We start from the raw sequence: 12,562 nt of genomic DNA, 5'->3' as shown, positions 1-12,562 counted from the left end.
CATTTGATTATTATAAATGCATTTCTAAAGCATTGCAAATAATAAAAACAGAAAAATAAAATTTAACCAAAATCGTAGCCATGCCCCTTTAAAGATGCACCAGAAGCAGGAACGTCTTGCAGAAATCGGCAGAGAAGTCGAATTGACCACAGCTCTAATTTGGGATGACTCTAATGATTGGTTCATCCCGAACATGTGTCAATCTCAATATTCTTCTTCTTCTTTTAGAGATGACACAGTTTCTGCATAGTTGTCGCATACTTTCCTCATTTTGACCATAAACTGGTTTTTAAAATCTCTTTGAACACTAGTACATGTGCTATTGTCTATGTTGTGTGCTTTTTTGATATATTACAAGTTGTTGTCTCGTAGTCTTGTACAAGCAAATGTCGCACAGTTGTCGCATATGTTCTCCCCACCTTATGGATCGTGGATATGAAGAGCTGACAATTGTATTTTGTTTCTGCGAATTGTTCTTTCTCGCAACATTTGTTAAACAGATTTGCCAAAAAAAAAAAAATCCACTGTTTAATATATCGCAGACAATATCATTGTTCTTCAAATGATTTGTAAAACCACACAAATCGGACTCAATATAAGAATAACGTTGTGGAGAACACATACTTAGAGCTAAATATATTCCGTTTATTTTCAATTTTCTTTGTTGTTATCCATTATTTCCGCCAAGTGTGTCTTGGACCAATTCGAATTTCCTTTCTTTACAGAAAATCAAGTTAGACGAGATTTAAGTAAGTTTTGTTGGAGAAACTTTCTAAATTAAACTTAAATTAATTTTAAAGTCTTTTTGGCACAGCATTCTTTTGAAATTGGTTTTCTTTGAATGTTTGGGGCGTTCTTGTAATTTTACTTCGTAAATATCAATAACCAATTGCCCCTTGATAAAGTGTGGGCCAAGCTCCATTTGTTCAGCAGGTGGTCTAACCTTTCTGCGTGAGTGTGTGCTCTCCTCCAACACATTTCATCTCTAGTACCTCCGTTTCATCTTTGGCTGCTGTCAACTCTTGTTTTGTGCTAGAGCATTTCCATTCAGTTTCAAGTTGTTCTTTTTTCAGGTTTGGGTCACGTCATTTGTTTCCCTCTCAGCAATATCTGACCAAGATCTCATTGTCTATCCGATCTGTCAAGGTTCCCTTTGCTATTTATGTTCGGGGTGTACAAACCTTAAAGTTGTCAACGTGAACGTGGAAGGAGGGAGGAAGGATTTAAAAGTTTGAAATTTTGATTGCGACGACGTAAGGCGGTTTCAAGAACTACCTAACGACGCACTATCTCTGCTCACATTTCCATCAGCGTCGGTATCTGTAAATGAATATAAATAAGTAATGCTCCATGTTGAACCTACATGTATGATAAATACCTTATTTATATATAAATTCACATCGATCTTTTTCTAACCCACCAAATATTAGTTTTATGATTTTAACCACTGACATTCTCAAACGTAAATAGTAGTATAAGAAATAAATAGCATAATTATACTGACGCGTTTTCAGGTATAAATATAAGATATAAACAGCATATTTTAAAATGCCAATAGAGATAATGAGTCTGAACTTGATTTGTGCATGATCAAGTTTTCTGAGAAGCACTAAAATTGATGTTTGATTCTTAAAAAAAGGCCAAGTGGGACGGAATGAATCCAATCATAATGTAATCTTAATGAAATCGGGATCAAAATACAAAACTACTCATACATATACATACTTTGCTTTTTCACATGATGGTTAAGCTGGTGGTATTTTTCATGGTGGTAGCTGTTGCTAAGTCCTTGGGAAACAAATGTGATGTACCACCGGAGTTTTGGTGTGGTTCAGAGAAGGTTGCGAGACACTGTCAGGTAGGGTACTCTTTTTGTTCTTGCCAGCAAAACTATTAGTTAAAAAAGTCACCAAAAAATGTATTTGTTACTCATTCGTATGAACTGGAAATTTCTGAGTTAATACCTCTGTTGACCCGTATATGTTAGTGATCTAGTTGATATTTATGTTGTATATACATGATCTATCGCTAAACTGAGGCTCTCATACATTTTTTAAGTATTACAAAAACACAAACAAACCAAACTTGACTTTTTGATGCATAGAAAGATTTGGTTGATATCCTTTCCCCCTTTTCCACGGAAAGGCAATGGATAAAACGTGATTATAGACCTTCTATGGTGAAACATATAGTTAAGTTGGTAAAGTTCTAACGGAACTGAAGAAAGATGTTTATGCCAGAACGATTCTACGCATCGGGGAACATACCTCCAGGGCAACTGCAGTTAATGCATTGAAAAACCGACTGTATCAATTATACAGTGAACTAGATTACACGTCTGAAATCAAAATAAACCCTCCAATCGTACAGACACGTCTATATTCCGTGCATGTGCGTGTATAATGTTTAAACAACTTTTCGTTCAAACAGGTAACTGAACAGTGTCACCGGTTTTATGAACCCAATGCTGACAAAGTGCGGTTTGCTCTGTACTATGAATCAATGTGCCCGGGCTGTAGGGACTTTTTCCGCACCCAGCTGACCAAGACCTTAACTACGTTGAAAGACATCATGGATCTTACACTGGTGCCGTATGGAAATGCCTGGGTGATTACGTGCACACAAACTATCAGATAGCCATGCAGATAAAAAATGAAAACTTCAATACTAATATTCTGGTTCCAGAATGTTATGAATACTTAGTAGTTATTTGTAAACTTCTAATTGTTCATTATCATTGTGAGTTTTTTTTTTATAGGAAAAGAAGGATGCATCTGGAAGGTGGAATTTCACGTGTCAGCATGGGGAAGATGAATGTGTGGGGAACCTGATTGAGGTAAATTATTGGAAACTAGGGAAGGTCAGAAAAGATTTGGAGAGACACGTACTGAAGAGAATGAACTAAAAATCTTCGTGCAGTAAAAGGGGCATGGTCACGATTTTAGTCAAAAATTATGTTTCCGATTTTAATGTTTACAATGCTTCAGTAAGGCATTTTTGATAGGCAACTAAAATTTGAGTATCATCCGTTGAGTTATAAGCGAGTTACAGAGCTTGCAATTCTTTGCTATGTAAACAAAGCTTTTGTTTACATTTTGAATGTTAAAGTGAAAATTCCAGTTTTAGACCCGCAATGATTGTGTTAAACGTTAGGAACTGTTTTTTTATGCTTAAAGTGAAAAAAAAAATAACGACAAATCAGCTTGAAAAAGAATTTTTACTGGTATAATGAACCTACGTAAACAAAAACAGGGCACGAGCCTTGTTTACATGACAGAGAATTGTGAGCCTTAGATCTGGCTCAAAACTCTACGCCTGACTCTCAATTTTCCTTTGATCATTAGAAATACATTCCTAAAGCATTTCTAAATAATAAAAAAAGTAAAATTGAATTTGACCAAAATCTTAAAGGGGCATGGTCACAATTTTTGTAAAAAGTTATTTTCCCGATTTTAATGTTTACAATGCTTCAGTAAGGCATTTTTAATAGGCAACCAAAATTTAAGTGTCATTCGTTGAGATATAAGCGAGTTACAGAGCTTACAATTCCTTGCTATGTAAACAACGCTTTTGTTTACATTTTGAACGTTTAAGTGAATACTACAGTTTTAGACCGAAAATGAATGTGGTAAACGTTAAGATCTGTTTCTTTATGCTTAAAATGAATAAGAAGATTGAAAGATCAGCTTGGAAAAGAAATTTTACCGGTATATTGAACTAATGTAAACAAAAACAGGGCACGAGCCTTGTTTACATGACAAAGAATTGTGAGCCCTGTATCTTGCTTATAACTTCACTACTGACTCTCCACTTTTATTTGGTAATTGGAAATGCATTCCTAAAGCATTGTAAATAATAAAAACAGAAAAAAAGAATTTAACCAAAAACGTGATCATGCCCCTTTAAAGAAATACATGGGTCGCTTAAGTAAAATGGCTTGGAAGAAGTCAGAAATTCGCATTATTGCATATAAAACATAAAGAAACGTTAGTAATTATTGTTCAAGTGATCAAAAACTAAACGAAAGTCTTGTATTAGGATAATCTTCTGGTAATGATAAATTCCGTGGTTTTATTAAAACGTTTAAATGATATTGATGAATCCACCGTGTCGTGTAAAGATGCGTAAGCTCTAACCAAGAGTTAGTAGCTAGTGACAGAGAATGGTGGTGAACCTTTCAGAGATGGTACAATCGTCGTTAAGAAAGATCATGACTGTATAGATAATAAGGATGGAGCTATCATGAAGTGAATTAAAGCACACATGTATATCAATGATGCAGTGGGCATCGATAAAGATAATACGTCTGTGATAGAAATGAAATAACGAATCGTTTGCATTCGATAAAAATGTCATTTATAAAAGGAATATCTGTACAATAATAATTGATGATTCCCCTTCTAGTGATATAGTAAGATACATTTGTGAAGCAGCTTGATGAAGTAATCGATGCACGGGTTATCGGTAGAGATTAAGAGTGGCATCTGCTCGTCAAGAGAATGGTTACTACACACAATAATGAACAACAATTTGGGACCAATTGTATAAATGAGACTAAGATACAATACAGATCATTTATTACAAAGAATGGCAATGATTTTGTCGGATAGCTGAAGAGATGACAATATTAATTGTTAAAATAGAGATAACAAAGTTTCTCCGAGTTTAGAGCAATAGATAGTCTAGAGATAGGTTGTAGATCTGTGTGAAAGTTCTTTGTAATTGGTAGGGACACACAAGGAACAAGATACAGGTTATTGTGTCCGGTCAGAGAGAACAATTATACAGAGAAAGCAGTTTAGAAATTTTAGAAACATGATGGCGTTGTTACATCTTAATAGGTGATTGAATGTAAGTTAAAACTACAAAGAGTTAAACTAAGTTCCAATAAAGACAGAACGATTCAATGGGTACCTAAGAAATTGTGATGCTTTGATCGAGTATTTTGGAGACGAGTTGATAATTCGATGTTTCTTATTGCAGACGTGTGCTATTCACTTGTTGAAGAACATCTCTGTATATTTTCCTTTTATCAGCTGTATAGAACACGATCAATTTGGAACACCCCAATTCTCAGCCAAAAAGGTTAGATAATTAACATACAACAAATTACCCCCCAACAATGTTAGAAGAAGGTAAGATTATAAACATACAACAAATTATTCCCAACAATGTTAAAAGAAGGTAAGATTATAAACATACAACAAATTATTCCCAACAATGTTAAAAGAAGGTAAGATTATAAACATACAACAAATTATCCCCAACAATGTTAAAAGAAGGTAAGATTATAAACATACAACAAATTATCCCCCAACAATGTTAAAAGAAGGTAAGATTATAAATATACAACAAATTATTCCCCAACAATGTTAAAATATATCAATAGATTGCTGATAAAGCTAATAGTTACGTGATTATGACATTGTCTTTTTTTATCCACAGTGTGCCAAACAACAAGGAATAGACCTTCAGCCAATCATGGACTGCTCCACCAGTTCCCTTGGCAACAGCCTGGAACACCAGATGGCGCTTAAAACAGAAGCCCTCAACCCACCCCATGAATATGTTCCCTGGGTCACTCTCAATGGGGTAAAAATCGGCATTTTTGGAACAATTATTGAGTTATCTCTCTTTTTGTTGTTTGGAAAGCTATATTGACATTAAGTTTGGCTATTGAATTTTTATCTTTATTACTAATCTTTGGAAATTAAGATTTAAAGATAAATTTTTCGCAAAATTTAAAAGTACTCGTTTTACAAAAAAGATTTTAATGTACAATTTCTGAGACGTGTAAGTCTTAGCAGCTCTATTTAAGGTCTTCCGTTTCCAACGGAAGACCTTTCTATTATTGTGCGGGAAAAAAATTAAGATTTTTCTTATTTTTCTTTTTTTTTTTTGTTTCCTAGACGCGAACTTTGAGGCTTCATATCTTGCTCATTTCTGAACGGTTTTTGCTCAAATTTTCAGGGCTAATGTACTTTACAAAACGCTATCTTAAGCAATTCCTAAAATGTAGAATTCCCTTTCCGTTAAAGAGTTATTCCCCTTTTAAATTTTTTTAGGGCCTTTTGTTTCCAGACAAAGGCTCCGAGACTATGATAGCAGGGAATAGGAATCCAACGAATTTGAATAACAGAGACATTGTAGTTGTGCACATCGGTTTTTGTTTTTAGATTATGTTTTTTATTTAGGAAAAGGTAGGGGGTCAAAAAACAGGATTCAAAAAAGTGCAAAAATTAAGACATGTTTTCCTTTATATCTTTAAAACGAAAAACATTTTGTTAAGACATGTAGAATAAAAGTTGTGCAAAATATTAAGGGCTTTCATTTGACACCAATAAAAAAGGGCTGGCCCCTTAAATCAAGGGCCATTGGCCCCTAAAAATGTTTGCTTAATAACTCAAAAACGGTTAGGATTTTGATATGACTGTCGCTGGAAAAGTTGTTTGTTGGGATCTCATAAAGGTCGTTACAATGTTATTTTGTATGAGATTTGTGTAGTATGAGTGTAAAAAGCTTTACATGTTAACATGTACCTGTTTTCATTTGACAGGTTAACGAAAGTCTTTGCGCGTACAACTGGCATAAAGTTACTGCAGAAAGTATGCTGGTTTATACAAACGGCATTAATTCATAAGAATTTTTTTTTTAGAATACGTGCTTTATTTTAGGAGTTTAAGTCATTGTTGTTAAGTTCTTATAATGCACAATCCTTAGAAACGGAATTTGGGAAACAAATCATTGTTTTTCTTTTCTAGTAAACCACAAAATATGGAATGAAAAAAAAATCTATGCATTACATTTTAGTTATTAACTCCATGCATTTAAAATTAACCTTGAATCAGAGCTGTGTGTGTGTACCATTACGTAAGCTCTCCCTCGCCCGCGGCCGAGAAAATCGGTCACCATGGTCGCGGCCGGACTACCTAGCGGTCAGCGGTTATCTAATACACGAGAGTTGCGTCTCTCATATATGAGTTTATTTACCCGCAAACTCAAATCTTGTTTTAGTTTTGATTACACATTTTTTATGGATTAAACGATTGGGTGTCAATTAAGAAATCGTTCAGTTAATTAATAAAGGAATGTCATTTTCAATCTAAAGCAATAATAGACATAGATCAATTGTGGGTTTTTAAGTTTAAAATAAATAACTTCTATTTGATAGAGTAAGGTCATTATACTGCAATTTTTTCAAAGCTTCCTGGGTTCTGAGCTGTGCGGGTTTGTGCGTCGTACTTTTACGTAATCTATCGTTCGCCCACGGCCGAGGATCTCAGCCACGGCTGCACTACATAGCGGTTATTTAATACACAAGATTCGCACACCGAGACGCACACTTCCATGCATATGAACGTGTTTGAGTTAATATAGCCGTAAATACAAGAACTGTTTTAATTTTATGTTATCAAAGTTTGTCCATTTTGTATTTATTTAATTAAATTTGAGTGTAAATGAATATAAATGAACGATATTACTCCAAATCGGAAACACCGTCAGACATAAATTAATGGTTGGTTTGTTTATGTAAAATATTTCATAAACTGTACAAATAATGCTTTAAATCAACAACAACAACCCCTAAATATTAAACATGTAAATGATGATCATCCATCGCACATGGCTGAGGAGATCCGGCGCGAGTAGACAAGTGATCCGCGGTCGGTTCGTGATCTTCTATATGTACCTTATCACGCGTTCATGTTTCATATTTTGCACGGACACAACTATATTTTATTATGTTTTCAACTATTATATTGGTTTAAGGTAAAAAGAATTTATTTTACTTGTACAGTTGATTAAGCATTGATGTATACGATAGCGTACAAGGTAGTTTAAAAATCAAATCAAATTATAATCAAAGTTCCATGGTACATGTTTGCGGTAGGTGCTAGCACGATAAAAGAATGTCCTGAGTTGAGGCATCCGATGATTATTTAAAAGAATATTCACATGAGTTTTAAACACTTTAGATTAGATTCTATCGTTCACATATTAATCACTTCTGTAGTTTTTCTACATGTTCGTTTCATTGTGGAAGCGAACTCATTGCTGCCCCCTCCTCCCGCCCCGCTGACAGGAGCTCGAGCTGTATTTTTTTTTTTTTTTGATTGGCGAAACGATATCAAGATATGTCGAAAATCATTTTTGGTGGCTTTTTCTTATGTGTAACATTTTGTTTCACTTTCCCACCCGTTTGTTTATTCGGTCAGTCTGTGTTAATTCAACCGCCACGTGCGACTGAGAATCTTGTGTCGCTTCAGTGCACACAGCTCAGAACATATATAGCCCCGGGTCATCAATTGTTATGTTAATTGAGTAACAATTGGAATGGTGCTTTTACTACATAAAATAATAAATAAAAAAAATCATCCATAAAAAATGTTACCGTAACTCAATAGTCAATACCAAAAATAAAATCCGTATGATTACAAACTGAAATCGGGTTTTCAGTATTCGGCGGGATTTTATTTTTCTTCTAACATTAGTATTTTTATTGGTTTCAGAGAATACGATGTAAAAATACAAACAGTAAATAAATCTGATATTACTTACATTGATAATTTTGAAAAATATTTAAAATTAAATTAGTCACATTCGTTAGAAACAATGTTATACAAACAATCGTTAATTTTTTTCCTATGTCGTATCATTCGCGTAAATAAATATGTTCTGTACATATCCATGCACCTCAGAAAAAATTCAAATGATTAAACAAAAAAGAAAGTTGTAATTACTATTTCGGATTTTTTTTTTCAAAGTAATTTAACATTGTATTGAAAAGAACAAGAAATAAAAATGATTTAATTTTTTGACTCAATCTTCGTATATATTACCGGCGCTCCTTACATGTACATGTATAACGGCGTACAGTGTATAGATTATCATGATCTATTTGAATTAAGTACCTTACGTAAAGATTCCCATAATAATTAATTGCATGACTGTGTACATTGTAGGCAAATCCCTGTGCGTTAATTACTTTTAAGACCTCTTGTTTTCCGTTAACAGTGGTTTAAATAATTAAAATAATTACTTGTAAAAATATCTATAATCGGGATTCCAAAGAACTTACTAGTACTTCCTGCAATTCATAGAAATGATCAGTATGTTTTCTTTCTATGTTTACATTTAATTTTGTTCAAAAAATTAATAAATTTTCTATCATTTAAATTGTGTGCTTCATCAAATACTGATTCCGATTACATTGAAGTCATTAATTTTTCCATTGGCTATTGACAAAAAAGAGACGCTTGACCATCCAATGAAAACAAATACACAGAGTTTGATTGACAGGTTCAGCCAGGTGCAGGTCTCACCCGATGTCCGAGGTTATGTGTGCCGATTGTACAAAGCCGAATGTCGATGTAAATAAATAATAAAAAAACCACATGCTTATCAAAACATGCTCGTGTAAGTTAAAGTTGATTAAGGCTTGTTCCAACAGAAATCATGTTTTGCAAATTGTATTTAATATTGTTTATGTATAGCGAATTTTAATATTGCACAGTCATTTTACCGGTAACGAATCAGTATGTGGTTTCGTCGTGCATGCAACTATTATTATCGGAATTCCAAATGTTTTTATTTTATGTTTAAATCGCGTTTCTTTGTCCTTCTAAACTGTAGTATCAAACTTCCGAAAATATAAAGGAAGTAATTTCAACACCCCCTCCATTTTCCTAGTTTTGAGAATTCGTTTCCCAGTATCGAATTAAGCGCCCTTTATCACTTCTGACCGAATATTTTGAGGCGAATTAATTTCAAAAATATACTAGAGGTACTTGTTAATGGACTTATAAATGAAGAAGGAAAAACAATTGTGGGAATATGTCATTTAAACAAATAATATGATCGTTATTTTTATCATACCGTTTTCCCGTCAAATTAAAACTGGACTTCAACAGTTTTCATTTCCGTTACTTTATAATATTGAATTTTCATAAAAACACTTTATAATAGTAATTGATGATAAGTAGTTGCCATTTTCCTTTGTTTTTCCCGTATATCTATCAATATATGCAGCAAAATAATACTTCTGTCGCAATGAACCGAAACTAGGAAAACTACACGTGGTTCTATTTGAAGTCGTAATTTCATTCAAAGCTCCATTATTATTTGAAATGATGCATTATCTTTTAAAATGAATTATATTTACTAATTATCCACTAAATAGGGATCAATAACAAACTTATTTTCATAGTTAGGCTTAATTGTTTTCACACTTTCGTTTGTTCTGCTATGAACTTCCGGCAGCTCATATCTGGGTCACATTTTTAATTTGTAAACAATTCGGTAAATAATCGTGCAAATGGCAAACAACTTCACGCACTGATAGAATATTTATTTCTGTTTTATAATTACCTAGCTAGGATTTTTTAAAACCCCAACTTCGTCTTCCACTAGTAATTTTTCTAAAAATTATTCGATACTGGCAAATATTCGTTACCGGTAAAACGACTGGACCAGTACTGAAACATCGTATAAAAACGTTATATATACATGTACTCTGTAACTAGTCGTCTTTTAATACATATACATTTCTTTTGTTTGTTAAAAACAAATTCAATTTTGTAAAAAGATAAGTATATCATTTCCTCTAGATTTTTTTTTCCCATGAAAATACCTACAAAAGAGTTTTGCCAATTACAAACAGTTTAAAGTACATGTAATGTAAAACACAGGCGCCATTTTGAAACAAATTGTCAGAGAGTTCCGAATGAAATCTGATGAACGTTTCACATGGTTCTCGCACGCTTTGCTCGAAACGATTTACACGCTTTGTCCGAAACTCTGCACGCTTTGTCCGAAACGCTAAACGGTTTACACGAAACGCTTCACGATTCACACGAAACGGTTAACACGAAACGTTTCTTGCACGTAAGTCGCACGCTTTTTTGGTGTAGTAGTACGTTTCAGGGTCTGTAAATTTTGTCAGCACGCAACAATTCTAAATTGTACATTGTTTTCAAAAATTTAGAAATATTTAAATAAAGAAGTTATCTTAGAGAAAAGGTTACGTGTTTTGTAAACGGGTTCGGTTTAAAAAATAAAACCACAATTCCTGACATGACCCATGAGTGCATACTGTTTACAACAATGCTTGCTACCCTCTGAAAATTTAACTCGCCATTAAATATTTCATTCTTTAAATAATGTTTGTTACGATTACATAAACTAAAACATTTTCTTTTTCAATACACGTTTTATATGCAGGCTTTCAATCACAACACGTTTTTATTACAAAAACAGAACTGAAAGTTTAGTAATTATAATCGTTTGACACCACATCAGATATATTTTCAACTCGCAGCAACAACGGAAGACCTACTCGTGGCTTTGCCACGAGCTCTGCTCTAGTTTTTGCTGTGATACTGGACGTAAATTGGTTTCAATCTTTATTCTGTTATTTTTTCTTTTTCTTTGTAAGGTACACACGGAGGATATTCAGAAGAAAGCTGAGGGTGATTTAACGGCACTGATCTGTAATACTTACAAGGTGAGGGGTGTCTTGTTAATTACAATTTTTAACCCTAACCTTAACCCCACCATATGAAAAGCAAACAACCAGTTTGTTTACTAAGTATATACGCTAGTATTTCCTCTAATCAATTCGGGAATGGCGACACAGCTCATTCGTGTGTGAGGCTAGATAGATATGATTTGGTCAACCACTGTTTGATTGTTTGTGTCACTTTGATGTACATGTATGTGTATAATATTTTTTATGTTGCACCTGACAAGGTGACATAACTGAACAAAGCTATTTTCCAGTTGATTTAATAAGCAAATCCATCCAGGTGTTGTTGTTATTTTAAAAAAAAACAGGTAGATTCTATACCCCCTGTATATTCTACATGGAAATCTTGGTTTTGAATTGCATGATAATTCATTTCCACCTGTCTGTAAGAATCACGTAATTGAGGACTTAGATTTATAACCTACGTATCAGGTGAAGGATTTAGATTAGTATACATTACATTAAACCCATCCATGAGTATACCTGGATATTTTTACATTGATGGTATTCTGTCGATGCTAATTTGCGAGTTGTCAATTTTTATTTTCAGGGATCCTCAAAACCTGCTGCCTGCAACAAAAAGACAGGCCTTCATCACTCAAGGAGAAAATTATGAACAGTTGTGAAAAAGCGGAGACAATTATTTGATAAAAATCTCTTCCATCTAATGGTGCTACATGTATTTGTGTCTCAGTTGAGATGATGGTGACAAGTTTATAAAAGTAAAATATAATTTCTAGCTTTACCTTTTGAAAACTACTAAGCGTGGTACAAAAATAATTATACACAAATGCTATAAAGAATACAGAGAGCATGTTAATGAATGCTGTAAATATGTAGTCTGTAAAACTACAATAGTTACAATCACACATTACATTTCTTTCTTGGTCTTCTGAACGTCCTGCATGCACCGTTGCTCTTTTTGCCAGCTACCGTCCAAGGTTTCCTGCACTTGCTTGACCAGAATGGTATTCAACTACAAGCGTTAGTGAGTCCCTAGTTGCCACAGTCCCCTACCCTATAACAGTAATGTGATGG

At 33.7% G+C, this 12,562-nt stretch overlaps 1 protein-coding gene across 1 annotated transcript; it reads left to right on the top strand.

Moving 5' to 3' along the window:
• Window positions 1-1,699: 1,699 nt before the first annotated feature.
• LOC128190951 (gamma-interferon-inducible lysosomal thiol reductase-like) lies at window positions 1,700-12,263 on the top strand. Its single transcript, XM_052863193.1, has 7 exons — window positions 1,700-1,858; window positions 2,431-2,607; window positions 2,759-2,836; window positions 4,984-5,085; window positions 5,446-5,592; window positions 11,435-11,503; window positions 12,075-12,263. Exons 1-7 carry the CDS (start codon window positions 1,739-1,741, stop codon window positions 12,138-12,140), a joined length of 759 nt encoding a protein of 252 aa, XP_052719153.1. The 5' UTR covers window positions 1,700-1,738; the 3' UTR covers window positions 12,141-12,263.
• Window positions 12,264-12,562: the final 299 nt, after the last annotated feature.

This window comes from Crassostrea angulata, chromosome 1 (genome assembly GCF_025612915.1).
Source record: "Crassostrea angulata isolate pt1a10 chromosome 1, ASM2561291v2, whole genome shotgun sequence".
Taxonomy (NCBI): domain Eukaryota; kingdom Metazoa; phylum Mollusca; class Bivalvia; order Ostreida; family Ostreidae; genus Magallana; species Magallana angulata.
The sequence above is the reverse complement of the archived record's forward strand: the minus strand, read 5'-3'. Positions and strand labels throughout refer to the sequence as shown.